This window comes from Sphaeramia orbicularis, chromosome 5, assembly GCF_902148855.1.
Source record: "Sphaeramia orbicularis chromosome 5, fSphaOr1.1, whole genome shotgun sequence".
NCBI lineage: Eukaryota > Metazoa > Chordata > Actinopteri > Kurtiformes > Apogonidae > Sphaeramia > Sphaeramia orbicularis.
In genome coordinates, this window is record NC_043961.1 from 7,787,030 (window position 1) to 7,807,104 (window position 20,075).

The following is a 20,075-nucleotide window of genomic DNA, read 5'->3' on the forward strand; positions in this document are numbered from 1 at the left end:
TTGTACTTGTCATGTTTTTACACTTTAATGGGAAGTGTAAAAACATGAGAGGATGACGGACACTTTTCTTCTTCCTTATTTCAACGAGCAAAAAACAGCTGATCCTTCATTTCTGTTAAATGTTTGCTACGTCCAACATTATTATCCCAGTAAATGCTCCAGTGAAAACTGCCTTAAGTGAGTGAAAAAAATCCTTAAGTGAGTGTGGAAGCTTTTTGAAATTGCACATTTTGGTTGCCATTACGGTTGACTAGTTGTTATTGTGTTTTATTGTTCATTGTGTATCATGTATGTGTTTTATGTTGTTTGGACTTTGTATGGTTGATACCTTGGCCAGGTCTCCTTTGCAAAAAAGATTTCTAATCTCAATGGGACTTCCTGGTTAAATAAAGATAAAATAAAAATACATTTTTTCACATTTTGCATTTTCCCTTAAGTCTCCTATTCTCCTCAAATACTACTAACACATTTACCCTTTGGGTCAGTCCAACTTCAGGGATATTTGCCTCCAGAAAATGATTTACATAAATTGTTGACCAAGTTTTTGTGTCAGGTATTTTGTTTATTCTTATTGTTAATATTGTACTTGAGATAATAATTTTCAAGGGGAAGTGTGTGCAGTTGGACAGACTTGGATGTGATCAACTCCAAGCCTCCATTGTCTTCTTCATTTTGGCAGGAGTTCACTATGGTCCAGTTGTTTCCCACATGTCCACACCAGCAGAAGTATCACAGTTCTGGTGGGAATAGTTGTTTTCCCCACCCCCCTGTTACGGATCAACTCAAAAGGATTCAGCATGTTGAAAAAATATCATCATGATCATTTTACGCTTAATCAGTTGTCTCCATCAAATTAGGAAAAGTCATGAAATATGAAGCAAAAAAGTTGTCAACAAAAGTCAACTATTATTTCTGAATGACAAACATTGAATGGGGTCAATCTGACCTCAGGGGTATTTGCCTCCAGAAAAGGATTTACATAAAATTGTTGAGCCAGTTTTTGTATCAGGAAGTTTGTTTATTATTATTATTGTTAATATCGTACTTGAGATAATAATTTTCGAGGGGAGGCATGTGTAGTTGGACAGACTTGGATGTGATCAACTCCAAACCTACATTAACTTCCTCATTTTGGCAGGAATTCACTAGTCCAGTTTAGAGCTGTAAGAAAATATCAGTTCTGCAACATATCGCGATATTTCATTTCACAATACTGTATCGATATTAAAAAGTACTGTATTGATATTTTTAGGTATTTATTCAAATGCAGATATTGTGGAGGTTCGTTTATGGTTTTTTGTTTTTCTTTATTCTTTATATTTTATTTATTATTATTTAACACTGTGTTATTAAATAATGGTAATTCCTTTGTTGGGATTGAACTAAAATAATATTATGATGTTAATTATGACCTAATAGAATATGAAGATTTGAGCAGGATCTTAAACTGTAATGTCTGTAAAATATAATTTCAGTTTGAACACCGGAACATTTTGTGATATAGCATTAGATCCTGTTGTGATCAAATAAAAATGTGTTTAGTATTTGTGCAGATTTTTGGTGTAATTCAATTCTTCAAGGAAATAATCATTAAAAAAAAAAGAAACAAAGAAAAAATTGCCTTTTTAACAGTATCATGATATATTGTGATATATCATATCGTGATCCTAGTATTGTGATTTGTATTGTGCCACCTGATTCTTGCCAATACACACCTCTAGTCCAGTTCAGTAGTCCAGAAGGAGCAAAGTTCTGGTAGGAATAGTTGTTTGTTGCCCCCCCCCCCCGTTATGGATCAACTCAAAAGGATTCAGCACATTGAAAAAATAGCATCATGATAATTTTATACTTAGCTGTCCCCTTCAAATTAGGAAAAGCAAAAAAAGTTGTCTGCAAAAGTCAACTATTATTTTTGAAGGACAAACATTGAGTGGAGTCAAACTGACCCCAAGGATAATACGAGGGTTGATTGTTTCTAATACGAAACTTCAAAATGTGAAATACGTCGATGGAAAACATTGATGGAAAACAAGGCTACTGAACTGTGGTTCAAGGCAGCAAAAACTAGGACAAAGCTATCAGAGAAACCTCACAGGAGAAACCTCTGTGGACCCCAGGAACGGTAAGTACCACTGAGGTGTAGTTACTGGGAGTCCAAGTCCATTCAGCCTGACCTCCGAAACATTGCATAAAATGCGGAATGTTCAAAGACACGGGCAGTTTTTAGGAAGATACAAGGCTGTTGTTCTTTTCCAGGTAGAACGGACGCTCAATCCTGTTACCAAAGCAATCACATAATCCAGACTGAATGAAAATATAAAAGCTTATCTTATCTTCCGCTGAGCTCCGAGATAAGAACAGAACAAACATAAGGAGTACGACATACCGAAGCACCGACAGCAACAACAACCTTTAGCTGATCGCACATGTGGTGACTGCGTCGGTTTGTCTTTGTACAATAAATTAGAACAATCACAGACTGCTGGAACAAAAAGCAAGGTAGTAATTCCACTTGCGTCTTCCTTTTTGACTCGACTTGCACAGGCGTTTCTGCACACGCCCACGCCTTTTCGCTCACTCCTCGCTAACGTGGCCTAGGCCTGTATTTCCCAGCGTTCCCAGCGATCCGATCAGTTTGCTGAACGCACTGTCCGGCTGCTCCGTGGAAATCGGTGCACTTTGATGTGTTTTGACAGGTGGTCACTGCGGGCGAACTTCTTCTCACAAACCGGACACTGGTAAGGTTTGACGCCTGAGTGGGACCGCCGGTGTCGCGACAGCTCGTCCGATCGGGAGAACCTGCGACAAAAAACAAGATAAATGGAGAAGTGAGATGAAGGTGAGAAGAGGTTAACCAAAGACATGCATCAGTTCATAAGGAAAGTGAACATTAGTCGCTTTTCCATTCACCCTCAAATTGCGCAAATATAACTTGTGCATAAAAATTTACCTAACGAAAAAAATGACAATTTCGCCAAAAGTCTCATTTTTCGATTAAAAGTTTTTGCACTGGCAAGAGGTAGTTTTTCAGGTGTAGTGCAAATGGTATAGCACACAAAACTGCAAAGGAAAGACCTTTTATCGCAACTAGAGTCAGGTGAATTTAAAAAACTGGATGTTGACGTGCGTTACAACAAGCGAAGAAGAAGAAGAAACGTGGCAGTATGTGTGGACACACCAGGAAACCTGATCATTTTTTAATTTAGTAGGAGATAGAGGGGTAGTATATAATAATAATAATAATGAATATATCTGTAAATCAAAACCATATTTACGTTTGTCGTCATGTTTATGGAATGACTTCTTGTGTCATCTCGTGATAATAAATAAAAAAAATCATCACATTTGTGATTTAATGGAAAAACTGACATTACACACTTCTGTTTTTTCGACATTTAGTAAATATCGGTAAAGTTTTGCGCAGATGTCCAATGGAAAAGCGACTATTTTTGTGGTTCTTCGATGAAAAAGACATCCCATTGATCTCCACAATAAGTGGACGTAGCCAACATGATGTCACTTTTTGTTTTTTTCACCATCATTTTGAAGCCTAATGTTGCGTTTTAGCAATTGTCGTTCTGCTTTTGGAGCTGTACGTGACCATATTTGGACCAAAATGTGGAAGTAAGGAAGTGTGAGGGACGGCGCTACTTTACATCTGCTGAAAACTCCATGAAACAGCAGATAAAATATATTTTAGTCAATAAACAGAAGCTGTGAAGCCTCAGTAGACAGTCGTCTATCAGAATGCTGCGATGTTTTTTCAGACATATGTGACTATTTGTCCTAAAATCTTTTTGACAGAGTAGTGAAATACCACCAGTACACTCCTCGACAGTAATAATACTTCACTACTGTACTCAAGTATGTTTTGGGAGAATTTGTACTTTATTGAGTATTTTTTGATCTGTTTACTATCACTTTTACTTCACTACATTTCCTTACTCAGTTGCATATTTGTACTTTGACACATTTTTAATGCACAGTATCCCAACACTTTACAAAAAATAAATTAAAGGTAATTTGGTGTTTTCACCGCTGAGATTACCAGTGACGGCAACAAAGTCAGGAGGATGGTTTATCTTTGGGTCTAAATGCGTTATGAATATAATAACTTGATTAACCTTGATTTTCTACATAATACAATATTTGAATTTTGGAAACTTTCACAAAAGTAATAAAGTCTTGTTCTGTTCTCCAATAAAACACTATGGTTGAAATTTGGAATTTCAGAGTATTTCTATGAATGAACTATAAAGGGTTCAAGACTTTCACTTGAGTAGCATTTCTGTTGATGACTTGAACTTCTACCAAAGTCATTTTTTGGTACGCTAACTATGACTCTCCACTACTTTATACAACACTTCTTTTAGAAAGCATGAAACCAGAACAACCCCTGGAAAATATACTGATTTAGTAGTCCTCGTAAATCAGTATTTCCATACTGGCACTATGTCGAGCCGTGGTTGTTATCCCTCAGATCCAACACAAACATCCATGTTACATCATTACAAGTGCATATCTATAAATAAGGACTATTTATGCCAATAAAACAAACAGCCTACTGTTACTCTACTGTTATGCAATTTGGAAAACTGATAGAAACTCTGATTTAATTCTCACATTGTTGTGTAAATCCGCCATGAATCACTGCTGTCAGTTTATAGTAGTAATCATATTTAACTTAATCTGTGTTACCATTAGGGGTGTTAGAAAATATCGGTTGTGCAATATATCGCAATATTTCAATTCACAATACTGTATCAATATTCAAAAGTACTGTATCAATATTTTTAGGTATTTATTCAAATGCAGATATTGTGGAGGTTCATTTTTTTATTTTTGTTTTTCTTTTTTGTTTAGAATTTATTTATTATTATTTAACACTCTTTTATTAAATAATGTGAGTTCCTTTGTTGGGATTGCACAAAAATAATGTTCTGATGTTAGTTCTGAACTAACAGAATAGGAACATTTGAACAGGATCTTAAACTGTAATGTCTGTAAAATATAATTTAAGTTTGAACACAGGAACATTTTGCAGTATTACATCAGATCCTGTTGTGATCAAATAAAAATGTGTTTAATATTTGTGCATATTTTTGATGTAATTCAATTCTTCAAAGAAATAATCATTTTAAAAAAAGAAACAAACAAAAAATGGCCTTTTTAACAGTATCGTGATATATTGTGATATATCGTATCGTGATCCTAGTATTGTGATTTGTATCGTATCGCCACTACACAGCCCTAGTTACTGCTATGTTTAAGGTCGAGTACAGAGTAAAATGAATGAAACAGTAGGGTCAAAACACAGTAATGTCCCATCAGAGCGAACTTTACTTGTTTGCCATTCCAACATTTATTTCAGTATACAGTAGCTCCTTGTTTTGGATAATCCCTTATGGTCCAACTAAAGCAAAAATTAATTTAAAAGTAAAAACGTGGGTCATTTAGCAACACTAATCTGTCAAATTGTCTCTAAAATGTCCCGTCAGAGAGATTTCGAATAGCGTGTTTTGACCCAGTACCATACATAACAGTAATAATTCAAAGCGCTGAACTTGATAAGTGTCGATAGAGTATGATGCAATACGAGAAGCAAACCTTGATCCTTTCCCTGCCCTCACACTGTTATTTACTCTCCAGTTTTGGCAGCCTCCCTGTTTTTTTCTGACATGTACACAAAGGTTGCAGAGGCCAGAGTTTTAGCACCGAGCCCAACAGATTTTACAGTGTAATTATCTGACGTACGCAAAAATGCTTCACATCTCGATGCTACAACTCATTTTGCCTGTAATTCATTGGGACACGCAGAGCATCTGGGCTGGGTTCACATGCGAGGCTTGGCCGAGGCCGTGGGATGACAGCTCCAGGGCGTCTTCCCAACAGCCTGGCTCTCTAAACGTGTCCCCAGCCAGGCTCTGCTTCCCAGATGTTGCTCCACTGACCTGACAAGATGATGAATCGATACAATCGAACCCTGTAATTAAGCAGAAACACTTAAGGGGCAGCAGGAATGGATCATTTTCTCTATCGTTTGTACGTAGATACAACGAGTTTAACCCATAAAGACCCAGAGTTACTTTTGTGGCAGGTCCAGAATGTTTTTTTTTCTATGTTTTACTTTTCTTGAGTGATTTATCACAATTTATAATGACATAATCCTCTGTATTTTGCATTTTTTCAGTGAACATCAAGTATTTGCCTATGTTTCATTTACTGACGGGTCTTTCCATGAAACTGGGTTTATTTTGGTACTTATTTGGCACTTTTCCAGCTTTTTAGACCCAATAATAAAAGGTAAATGTTGTCATATTTCCTCCCAGGATGGACCTAATGATGACTTCAGATAAATGCACAAAAAATAGACTCTTGCTCTGAGCCATCCCATAATTAATGAATTTTTGATCAAATATTGGGTCCAAAAATAGAACCCAAATATGGACATTAAATCTTCTTAGATGTCAGTGCATTAGATGTGAAAATGTGTGTAAATAGTCTTCTATAGACTCTAAATAGAGACACTGTTAAATGTGTCGATCCTAGTGGTTTTTCTAATCCACACATGTGGGTTTTTCATCAGTCTCAGTCTCATTCCAGGTTTTTTGTGGAACCCATCGTGTCCACTGGTGTTACATACAGAACCCGAACATTTAAACACATATAAATCGCAAGTGATTTTGCAACAGCGGTCATTTTTGTGAAACACTGCCTTGAATAAGTAGATCGATTCCCAAAATGTACTGTACCTGTGAGAGAAAAAAAAAAATTATTTGAAAAAATAGTAGCACATAATTTTCGTGCCCTTTTGACCGTGTTCCATGTGGATTTTTGTATTAAATACAATCTAAAATAATATAAAAATGTGTTTTATCTGAAAAATAGTTTCTCTTTTAATCTCAGTAAATATTTTTACAGGCTGCTAATAGTATTTTAAACAAATATCTATCATTTTTAATTACATTATTACCAATAATACAATTGAAATACATAACCAAACATGTTTTAGGGATTGCATAACCCAATATCTGAACAATTGTTGAATATAGGTTATCCCAAAATGATACAAATTTAGAACATAACCAGAAGATGTACACATTTACGTTTAGTTATTAGACATTTCAGTGCAAACATGTTCAACATTCTACCTTTAAACCTCCTCTGTTGAATAGAAGGGTCTGTTTTAATGTGATACTAAATTGTGAATCAACTAGATAGTGCACTCTTGTGTATTTCTAACACTGGTCAAAAACAAATTTATTGTTTAAGTTTTTTGAGCTGATTTAGGATAATTTTGGTGTGCTGAATCCAAAAATCACATTAATTTTGCTCATTTAAGTCAACTTTCTGAACTATGCTACATATTGGCTTTTTAACATTTTTGCTTACATTTATGGGCATTTTCACATCATACGATACAAAATTCTTTCATATTTCTTGCAATAAACGAGTTCTGAAGATTTTACTTTTGCCAATTTATGATTAATGTTTTTCTTTTTAATATTACAGGTGAATGAAATGGCTTCAACTAGAAGATCTTGCAAAAATAAGCCTGACGTATTCTGCTACATCTGCGGTGAATACACCATTGTACCTAACAGGAATCAAGTCACAAGTTTCATAAAGTGTGTTTACCAATCTTATTTTGGTATTAAACTTGGTGACCAAGATAAAGTTTGGGCGCCACACATGGTATACAAGTCATGCATCAAATTTTTCAAAATCAAATTAGCAAAAAAACCTGACCTGATTGAGAAAAACAGATGTCATTTTTGGATTTAGCGGTGCAAAATGGTCCTAATTCAGTTGAAAAAACCTAGACAACTTGCAAAAAACATTTTTTTGTAACCCAGTGTAATTGATTATTACCAAGAATGAACTCTTTGAACGTGTTGTTTTGTTTGTTTTTGTGATATATGAACTAAATATCACACTTAAGGTTTTTTATTTATGGTTGGTTGTCGATAATATTTTAATGTCTTGCTTGTCGTTGCGTCAACCCCAGGAGGAATAGTTGTTTCTGCAGAAGTCTCATATCTAACAGGGAAAGTAAATACATTCTGCAGCGGTTTCAGATCCTATCGATTTAAATCTTATTACAAGGGCCACAGAGTATCATCACTGTCCTGTGGAGACTGGATGGAATTTCATACATTACAGATGTTATTATATGTTGATATGATATTCCAGAATGCACTCACACCTCCGAAAACCAACAATAAACTGACAACGTGTGTCCACAGAGTGTATAAATATATATGACTGAATAAACTACAGAGGTTATTGTTTCCACATCTGTGTTACACCATCATCGAGTTTTCTTCTTCAAATACAAAGACAGTTTTCTCTGTTAGCTTCGCTCTGTTAGATATTTGATATGTTTCATCTATTATTGTCTATGAGAATGCTTGTATAGCTTCATGATCATTTTATGTGATTTGTTTCAGTAACACTTTATAATAAGTACACACTATGAAGCATTAGTTAAGCATTAACAAATACTGAATTCATCATTTATAAAGCATGTTTCTGACATGAATACACGTTAATATATGGTTTATCAGCACAGTTATAATGGTTTTACTAATCATTTGTAATCATTCATCATTCAGTCATGCAGTTTGTTTGATAATCTCATGTGCCGTGTCTTTCCTTTGTTAGAATAACTCAGACTTTTGTGAGTTTTTAAGCCAGGGGTGTCAAATTCATTTTAGTTCAGGGGCCACATTAAGCCCAAATTGATCTCCAGTGGGCCGGACCAGTAAAACAATAGCATACAATAACCTGTAAATAATGATGACTCCAAATTTTTGTCTTTGTTTTAGTGCAATCAAAATTAAATTATGAAAATATGTACATTTATAAACTATCAAAACAAAAATGATGTGAATAACCTGAAAAAAACTAGAATTTCTTGAGAAAATAAGTGCAATTTTAACATTATTACACCTCAACTTACCACTTATACATGCATATTACGGATGGGATCCACAAAAGGCACAAAATATTTAATAACAGGAAAAATAATGTTAAAATTTCACTTTTCAGGTTTCAGGTTTTTCGCATTCAGGATAGTTTGTAAATATTTATATTTTCATAATTCAATGTAACTTTTTACTCAAAAAAAGAGAAAAATTTGGAGTTGTCATTATTTAGAAGTATAATGTAATATTATATGTTTCACATTAAACTTCATAGGTTATTATGCTATTATTTTAGTTGAGATCACATTGTTCTGTATGTGGAACCTGAACTAAAACGAGTTCGACATCCTTGATTGTGAATATCTTAAGTGTAATTTTTGCGCTTTGCAAATTTATCTCACGGGCCTTACTTACTGGAACCTTTGGCGGGCCGGTTTTGGCCCCCGGGCCGCATGTTTGACACCCCTGCTTTAGGCATTTCCAATCTTTAAATCTCATTTGTAAAGGCTTTATATGGCATACAGTCCACACTTTAGATGAGCTCACACCATATGCTTAATTAATGAGTAGTAAGTGCTTTATAACTACCTGAAATAATGGATTCCTGTATTAACCCTTTCATGCATACTGGTCACTCCAGTGGACAGCTATTCTACAGCTGTTCTCTTGTATATTCATGGATTTTGTTGTTCTTTTCATTTGTTTTTTTTTTTTTTGTTTTTTTTTTACACATATCTTTATTAAAGTTTAAAGATACTACATATGTTTTCTGACATGAATTGGTAACATTATGTAGATCTCTCCTGAGCATAAACCCCCAGAATCACAAGCCCTCCCCATAGTTTTCACACAATTTATCAGTAAATAAATAATAAGATGTAAATAAATAAATAAGTTTCTGTGCGTCAAAAATTAAACGTGTGGTGTCCAGCTGAGTGGACATTTTTGCAACTTCATGAAAAATAGGTTCATAAGATTTTTTTTTTTTCATTATTTTTTTTAATGTATTTTTTTTTTAAATTATTATTTTTATTTTATTTTATTTTTTTATTTATTTTTCAAAATAAAATTTCCAATCGCATTGGGTTTTTTTTTCCATGCCTAAAGAGGAATAAAAACACTCAGGAAAAAATTTTCATTAAGGTTCTCATAATTCGTGCATTAAAGGGTTAATAACTGTTTATAGGACATCTATTGGAAAATAAATGTGTGAGTTAGTGTAAAATACACACTGACATATTCACTTACCATTAGTACATGTCTGAATACTAAATGTTTAAATGCTGAATCCATAATTTATAAAGTATGAAAATACAATCATTAAGCATACTGTAGATGAGCTTATGAATGATGAGTAAAACATTTATAATTGTGCTTATAAACCATATATTAATGAGTATTCATGTCAGAAATATGCTTTATAAATGATGAATTCAGTATTTGTTAATGCTTAACTAATGCTTCATAGTGTGTACTTATTATAAAGTGTTACCTTTGTTTTTTTTAGTTTATCTAGTTCTCAGGGCATGGCATCTTAAAGACACATGCAATAAATACCTGTTAATATCAAGAACGCTTCGAGCTCGTGATATCAACTGAGGGGGAGGAAAAGGTCGTTATCCCTCAGATCCAACACAAACATCCATGTTACATCATTACAAGTGCAGATCTATCGATAAGGACTATTTATGCCAATAAAACAAACAGCCTACTGTTACTCTAATGTTACGCAATTTGGAAAACTGATAGAAACTTTGATTTAATTCTCATGTTGTCGTGTAAATTTGTCATGAATCACTGCTGTCAGTTTGTAGAAGTAAACATGTTTAACCTAATCTGTGTTACTATTATGTTTAAGGTCAGGTACCTCTAAAATGGATGAAACAGTAGGGTCAAAACACAGTAATGTCCCATGAATTGATTGCCATTCCAACATTTATTTCAATATAAAGTAGGTCCTTGTTTTGGGTAATCCCTTATAGGGATGTAAGAAAATATCGGTTCTGCAATATATCATGATATTTCATTTCACAATACTTTATTGATATTAAAAAGTACTGTATCGATGTCTTTAGGTATTTATTCAAATGCAGATATTGTAGAGGTTCATTTTTGTTTTTTTGTTTGGCTTTTTTTGTTTATATTTTATTTATTATTATTTTAACAATCTTTTATTAAATAATGTTAGTTCCTTTTTTGGGATTGCACAAAAAAAAAAATAAAAAATAAAAAATAAAATAATAGGAACAATGTACTTTCTGTTGCAGAAACATTCAAATATTAACCCTTAGTGGTCTGAGCCTATTTTTTCCATTTTTCAGTATTTCTGATTTTGCCTTTATATACGATATAAACAAATGTTTACTATACCTCATGTTTGGTATCTTTTTTTTCAGCACAACTTCATCTACCTCATCTGTCTATTATTTTTTCACTTTAACCTACTTGAAAACATAAAAGGACAGAAAACACAAAAAAATATATAAAATTCAATTTGAAAAATGTATATACTTTATTGCATAAATAACACAAAGATGCTAAACTAACCTTTTCAAAGACTTTAAAAGTGAACATTGGTTCCAAATATTAGCTATATAAAATCAAAATTGTAATAAATTAAAACTATACTCAAATATTTGACATAAAAGCAGATCTTTACATAGGGTTTTTTTCCCTACATGTGCGGTAATCAAACACAGTTATCATGATAATTAGAATTTAAACAGTAATACTGCAATTACTGCAATTTTACTGCGGTTTATCGTTATACCGGTAATCGTTACATCCCTAGAACACAGGAGCATTCTGTGATACAGCATTAGATCCTGTTGTGATCAAATACAAATGTGTTTCGTATTTGTGCATATTTCTGGCGTAATTCAATTTTTCAAGGAAATAATCATTTTAAAAAAAGAAACAAACAAAAAATGTCCTTTTTAACAGTATCATGATATATCGTGATATATCGTATCATGATTCTAGTATTGTGACTTGTATCCTATCACCAGATTCTTGCCGATACACAGCCCTACACATGACCAGCTTCCACATCACAGCAACTAAACTCCTACAGAAACATGCACAAATAGGACGGGGATTACAGAACTACCATCCCAGATTCGGACCCTTCTGTGTTAGTGACTAAAATGACTGTGGTCCATGTTCCCTTCCTGTTCCTCCTGCTCCATGTGAGGAGCTTTGACGGATCCCTCTCCTCCCTTTCATGCAGCGTGGCAGCCTGGACGTTCCTAGCCTACAGTCATGGTAACTATTCAACACTTTGGCTTTGTTCGCTCCACTTCCTTACTGCTGCTCCCTTCAAGTAATTGTGTGCAAACTGAAACAGGCCATTTTCTCCCACTCCGTCGGCCTCTCCGGACCCTCCTGTCCCATCAGCGCCACTTTTCATTCTCTGTTCACTTTGAAAACCTCACTACTTCTCACTTCATTCGGCTGCTTCTCTCACACTTTCCCCCAACTTTTTTCCTCCTTTTGTCGGCCCCTTCATTTACCCCATCACATACAGTTACACACACACACACACACACACACACACACACACACACACACACACACACACACACACACACACACACACACACACACACAGGTTCTATCTCACACAGACACACAACTTCCATCCAGACTGGATGCCTGGATCCTGCCTTTTGTGTACAGACAAGAGCCCTTTGTTAGCTTCAACATAGCCTGGATTACTACTGCACAGTTTTCTGCACCCCCCCCCCCCTCCCCCTCCCCCAGACACCCCCCACACCCCCTCATGTACTGGAACACACTTGTGCAGTGTTACAAATACAGTACATGAGTGGTGGCGGGTTGCCAGGTTGGTACTGAAGTCAAATACACCAACACAAAGCTTTCAGACAATATTAATAACACAGTACCTGCATGCAAAAAAAAAAAAAAAAAAAAAGTTTCATAAATGATTAAATGTTTAAGAGCACAGACGTCTCCGAGCCTGACCTTTACCAGCTGTGGCCAAAAAAAAAAAAAAAAGAAATTGCATAACTGCTTGGTGTGCATGTGCGTACATGTGTAACAGATGCTCAGTTCGTAGATGGCATACATGAATGCACACATGCAAGGTACATTAAGAACAGAGCACATGCTTTAACTGAGGAAAATGAATGAACAGTTGACTTTTTAGCGCTTAGTCTCCTCCTTTCGCTTCGTGCTCAGTGAGTGAATATTTGAACAACAAGAGAAAAATGATAAAATTAGGACTAAAAAGCAGCAAAATGTAAAGCCAGATTATAAATGACAACTACAGTCGCGGAAAAAAATATTATTTTCTTCAGTTTCTTGTTCATTTTAATGCCTAGTCCAACTAAAGGTCCATTTGTTTGGACAAATATAATGATACCAACAAACATAGCTCATAGTAGTTTAATTTCACAGCTGATATCTAAACATTTAACATGTTTTCTTGATAATAACCAAACTCACTTCAGTTCTTTCATCAATATCTATGGCATTGTACTGACAAAAAACGTGCTTTTCATGTTTTTCTTTTCTGTTTGTTTTAGTCACATGACACTCACAGGAGTTAGGACTGGATTGCATAACCATTGTTTTTGATGATTTTGGATACTCTAATAATTTTTTCCACGACTGTACTTCAACATCCAACAGTGTCTACAGCAGTAGATACAACATATAGGATAGAAAAGGAAATATTGCCAGTGTCAATTTAATTGTAACTTAATTTTAGTGGTGACTTTTTTTGTAATACCAGGCGATTTCATGTATAGAACATGTTTGAACCGCAAGAATGTCATTAATTTTGCCATTTTTCTCTTTTTGCTGAAACATTCAATCACTGAGCACAAAGGGAAAGGAGGAGATTAAGCAGTAAAAAGTCAACTGTTCATTCATTTTTCTTAGTTAAAACACATGGTCTGTTCTTACTGTGCCTTGCATGTGCGCATTCATGTATTCATTCATGTTACAAATAAATCAATGTTGGTTTTTGTGAACACACGAATCCACTATTTTTACAATCTAAAACTTTAAAACTCATTGACCTTGTGGAGTTCAAAACTATTTAAATAATGTATAAAGCAAAGAATAACTTACTGCCGGGCAATATTCAAGAAATGTTTTGTGAAAGAGAGGGAGGTTATGATTTACGGGGAAAATTTAATTTACAGATTCATAAAATACGCACTAGGTTAAAAAGTTTCTGTATCTGTGGAGTAAAACTGTATGTGGAGATAAAACAAATATCAAACAGAATTCAGTTTAAAAAAAGATATAAAGAATTGATTCTTGTGAGGTCCAGTATTTAATAATGACAATGAAGCCTGTTTGTTTATGGATAATGTTGTATTGATAAATATGGTGTAATTATTGCAGTTAATTGTTGAATTGTTGAGTCTGTTTGTATGACTGTACTGCCATGAACATATTGTTGTGTATAATTCAGTTACTGTATTATGTATTTGTTTTGGTTTAATGCTAAAATTAGGAAAAATTGTATTGTTTGATTCTTGTATTAAGTTAGTAATAAAGGTGTAAAAGCACAGAGGGGTTGGATTAAATTAGTTTATACTTCTTCCTACTCCTTTTCGACCATGCAAAATTCAGACCTGTACGTGCTTGAAGATAGATTCTGTTCATTTAAATGTTATTTTGTTTTTGTCTTAATTTGCTTCGTTTTGTTTTATTTTGTTTCTTTGCATGTTATAAATAAATAAATAAATAAATAAATAAATAAATAGACATTGATGTAAAAAGGGCCATAATTCTGTTTTTCATATGTGTACGTTTGTCTTAATAAGTGACTCCAGTTACCACCAAACACTATTTAACCGGTCATGAGTTAAAACAACAGTCTGAGTCAAACCACAGAAGAGGAAGTACATTCTGGATCTAATGTTAGTCTGATCTGTTGGTTTCACTGCTTCTAATAAACATGCCTTAGTCACATGTTTGTGCTATTTTTACTCCAATTACTCAGTGGCTAAAAGTTTATTCTTCTCTAGAAAATCCAGCCTTGTAAACTAAATTAGCTGAACTAATTATCAGATTTTTTTTATTACCTCGAAAAGGAGGCAAGGGGTTTTGTTTTTGGTTCAGATTGTTTATTTGTTTGTTTGTTAACACTTTAGCAGCAAAACTATTGGTTGAATTCATACCAAATTATTTTTATAGATTGCCAGGGACCCAGAATAGAACATTTTGGGAAAGGTATGTCAAAGTTCAATTTTTTTTATCATTTCTAAAAAATCTTCCCATTTACTTATGTTGTGTTCCAGTCAACCCGTAACTCGTGTTTTTCCAACCTTCTACCAGTAAAAATGCACTGGAACGTCAGTTAAACCGGTGATCTCAGCCCATTTAAGGATATTTTTATCTTTTAATGTAAAATAAATAGTTTATTTATTTCAAATTAGCATTAAAACCAAACAAAAAAAGCATTATATAAAAGGAAGTCCAACATTCGAAAAGGATGTTAAATAGTGCTATTAAATGTGACTCACTACGTTCAATATAACAGAATAATTATGACACATTTATCTTAGAAGTGCACAATGTATTCAGGGGTTTCTGGAAAAGAAAATGGTTTCTGACAGTTTGAAGGAGCAGCTCAACTTCACTGAAGTTGTTAAAATTGTGCTTAATTTTCTTTAGACATTTCAGGTTGTTCATATTTGTTCAGGTTATTCATGTTTTATTGTTACAGGATAGCTTGTAAATGTAAATAATTTCAGAATTTAATGTTATTTTTTGTGCTAAAAGAAAGAAAAAAATCTGAAGTTGTTAATTCAAGATTTTTTGCTTAATTCAAGATTTTTTGCTAAATTTAAGATTTTTTTGGCTTAATTCAAGATTTTTTTTTTTTTTTTTTTACTTAATGGAAGATTTTTTGCTTAATTCAACAGTTTTTCCTTAATTCAAGCTTTTTTTTTTTTTTTTTTTTTTTTGCTTAATTCAATTCAAGACTGTGGAATTTTTGCACTTGGCAAAAACATCCCAGGGGCCAGACTGGAACCTTTTATTTGGCCCCTGGGCCGCATGTTTGAGACCTCTGCTTTAGACAGTTTTTATATAACAGTCATAAATGTGAATATCCAAGTCTTATCTGTAGGGCTGGGTACCATTGCCAATTTCCTTAATTGATTACGTCCGCCAGGAGGTGTTGTGATCACTTTGCTTTGTGTGTTTGCGTGCGTGTTTGTTTGTTTTTCTTAGCAAGATAACTCAAAAAAAGTTATGGATGGATTCTCATGAAATTTTCAGGAAATGTTGATACTGGCACAAGGAAGAAATGATTAAATTTTGGTGGTGATCAGGGGGAGGGGGGGCACGGGGGCCCACTGATCTGCCTTGGCAGAGTTCTGCGCTCTCTGAATGCTGTTCTTGTTCAATTTGGATTCATAAGGTTCTGAATCGATTAACCCTCTGGTATCCCATCCAGCAAGGCCCTTACTAAGCACCAAGTGTGCCTTTTTCACACACTTGTGGCATAATGTCAAAAAAATTTCATACAGTTTGTTTTTAATTCTTTTACACTTTTTTTTCTATTTCATCAACTTGAGCCATAAATAAAAACACCAAATACTCAATAATTGTCACATTTTTTAAGCCTTTAAATGCCGTGTTTGTAACGTAAACAAACCATTTTTTTGGATGCAAAAAACAAAACACACAAAAAAAATTTTTTCAATATACTACATAAAAAGTGGATCACATATTATTTGATTTTTTTCATCCTGGCATATGTCAATGATTAACTCCAACATTGGTTAATTTTCATTATTATTTTTTGGCGCTAGGTCAAATGTTCAAAAATACTAGCATCTGTCACCAAGTGTGCGTAAAATGCACACCTATAAATCTAACTATTAAATATTATATATTGATTTATTTTTCTGCTCTAATTTGATTTTATTTTTGTAAATCAAGGTCAGCCCTAATCATACAGATCAAATGGAAGAAATAGTGCGTTTTAGGCACACTTGGCAGACAGACGCTAGTCTTGTAATTTTCTTTTGTTTACAATGTGCACATTTTAGTTGGTGGACAGAATTTTAAAGATCACGCAAAAATGAACAACTTTTGAATTCTAACCTTATTTAAATTAGGAAAAATAATATGAAGTTTTTTTAAAATGAAGTGCAAAGTGTGCCTAAAAGGTGCACCGGGATACCGGAGGGTTAATCACAGTTCGATATCAATTTGATTCAGTATTAATTAATTGATTCAGATTCATTTAGTGATACCAAAGTACAATTTTGAGCTGTAACCTGATTATTTGACTACTGCAGCCATGCAACACAGAATCACTACTGACATTAGAAAGGAAATAAATCTGACATTTCAGCTGTAAATAGATGAATCTGCTCTGAAATAATGAACAGGACACAAACAGCACGGTGTTTCTATAGAACAGAGTTCTTTGTCCAGTTTGAAGAAGCAGCTCAACTTTACTGAAGTTACACAAACTCATCACACGCTGACGAATGCAGAGACGCTGGACTTTAATGAGCGCACAAATTGCCTCTGATGAAACCATCCAGGTTTTTTCTCTGCCGTTCACTATTGCACACAGCAGGTTCCAAATTAGATCTCGCTGTTTTTTTTACACTCAGCAAAACACAAATACACCCCCACTGCCCCGGCAACTGCCCAGCGACCCAGTCCCAACAGGAGGTGCCCATGTAGTGCCCATGTGACTCCGTCCCAGATTTAGTTTACATCCACAAAAAAAACCCACCCCAGCTATTCTTGCACATCCTAGATATCGCACTGGCTGTCGACATGTGTGCGAGACAGCCTGTTTATATAACGCCACCTCACATCATTCCAATTAACGCCGGGGAAGCAGCATGGCAGCCATTAAAAGCTCTTCAGCTCCGGGGCTTAGTGAACAGAAAACACAATGATTGCTTTTGTTTGACTTCTCTATTACAGATCCTTAAATAACTCAGAGCTTCCTGACGCTCTGTTGGCATTCCACAGTCAGTCACTGTCAAGGCTACGCTTCTGCAATAATCACCTCCATTAGGAAGAATCGCATTCATGTTGCAGAACACGGTTTTATCACTCTATTTTTTGTTGTTTTAAGCTTTGCAAAGGGGTGTGTCCACTAAAAAAACAGATGAACCCAAACCAACTCCCAGGAACATGACGTGTCCTACTGACATATAATTAAAGCTGTTTCTAAATAGGCCACGCCAACAAATGAGGGTTACAACCTCTGAAATCATGCAAGATGTATTCTGCCGTGATTGTTCGGTCCTGAAAATAAACCTTTCAACAGTTTTTATGCAACAGTCATGAATGTGAAGTCTTGTCTGTAGGGCTGGGTATCATGGCCAATTTCCTTAATTGATTAAATTTCAATTCATAAGGTTCTAAATCGATTAATCACGATTTGATATCAATTCGATTCAGTATTAATTAATTAATTTAAATTAATTTAGTAATACCAAAGTACAATTTTGAGCTGTAACCTGATTATTTGACTACCGCAGCCATGCAACACAGAATCAATAATAGGGGTGAAACGATTCCTCGAGTAATTTGAGTACCTCGATTACAAAAAATGAGGAATTGCTTATTTAATTGTAAAGCTCAAAGCACGGACTACTTTATGTGGCACAACAAAGGAAGATGACAGAGGACGCAGAAGTGTTCGAATGAAGCCGCAGGAAGAGGGAAGAGGCGAGTGAATACAATAATGATGACGAAAGACAAAAAAAACAATAAAAAAGACAGAAAATGTCAAAAGTGTGAAAGCATTTCAGACTGAACAGCAAGGTGAACGCGGTGACATGTATCTGTTGTAACACGGCCCTTCCATAAAACAGCAGCACATCTGTGATGGAGCATCTTCTCATAAGACACTCAGAATGGAGCGGACGACCCCAGAGAAAATAAAATAAACATAGGGCAAATCAGTGAGATTAACGCTAATGTACTTTACTAACATAGCGTTTGTCCTGTTGAGGGCTTGGTTTGTGTTTATTATGGCTACGATTGGCTAATTATTGGCTAATGATTGTGACAAGCACAGATTGAGGCAGTGCACCCATGATTTGCACGGTTCATTTTCCAAAAGCCAAAATGGTGCACGGCTCAGTGAAAGGCGTGTCTTACCTTGTCACAGCCAAACTACTTTTTGCTAAAATAAAGTGAATCATCAATTAACTGGATGTGTGTGTGTGTGTGTCGGGGGGGGTTATAGGTTATGAGACAGACAGATAAGGTGGGGGGGCCATTGCCTTGATTCTCCTGAATTTCGCAGAAATGTGTCAAACTGTTCATGCACGGACTCGTTCACAGTTCCTGTTCAAATGTTCTTGCCTCTTTTATGCCACAACACATTCCTGTTTTGTCTAAACTGTAAATTCTGAAACTTACAGCTGCCACAGTTCAGTTGCACATCAAAAAGGCAATGTTTATGCTTTTTTTTTTAAAGTTATTAATGTGTTATATTTTTGATACTTACAAGAAATACTAAGTTAAGTGATTAAATTTTATTTATTTTTATTTGTTTGCAATTGCCTCTGAAAATGTTTCTAGTCAAGAAAATACATTTTGTTGCGTATGCACAATATGAATGTAACAAATAAAATGGTAATTATCAAAAAAAAAAAGGAAACCAATTGGCCCTTCATTATTAAGTGAAATACCTTATTTCCTCTTGCGTATTTATAATTGCTCTTTAACCAAGCAAAAATAAGTTTTCTCCAATTACTCGATTAATTGAAGGAATTTTCAGTAGAATACTCGAATACTAAAATATTCGATAGCTGCAGCCCTAATCAATACTGACAATAGAAAGGAAATAAATCTGACATTTCAGCAGTAAACAGATGAATCTGCTCTGAAATAATGAACAGGACACAAACAGTACGGTGTTTCTACAGAACAGACTTCTTTGTCTTCTTTATTCTGTTTTATACCTGCTGCTATACAGCTTTACATTCCTATCACCCTGGGGCACCACTACCAACGTTGGCCCCCCCGACACAGAATCATGTTGGGCCCTTGGTACAACAAACTCACTGGAGGGGGAGTGGGCGGAGCTTCATGATTGGCACTTTTCTATTCCTCTAACTCCGCACTCAGCCACAGGTGATAGAAGTTAATATTTCTAGAACGACCCCGCCTCTCCGA

The 20,075-nt window shown here is 34.8% G+C and overlaps 1 protein-coding gene across 1 annotated transcript in view; it reads right to left on the minus strand.

The window, feature by feature from the left end:
- Positions 1-1,834: 1,834 nt before the first annotated feature.
- LOC115419144 (Krueppel-like factor 15) overlaps positions 1,835-20,075 on the minus strand; it is a 30,576-nt gene continuing 12,335 nt past the window's right edge. Inside the window, exon 3 of the mRNA XM_030133781.1 lies at positions 1,835-2,799. Coding sequence (XP_029989641.1) covers positions 2,631-2,799 — 169 coding nt within the window. The 3' untranslated portion in view covers positions 1,835-2,630. The remainder of the gene's footprint in view (positions 2,800-20,075) is intronic.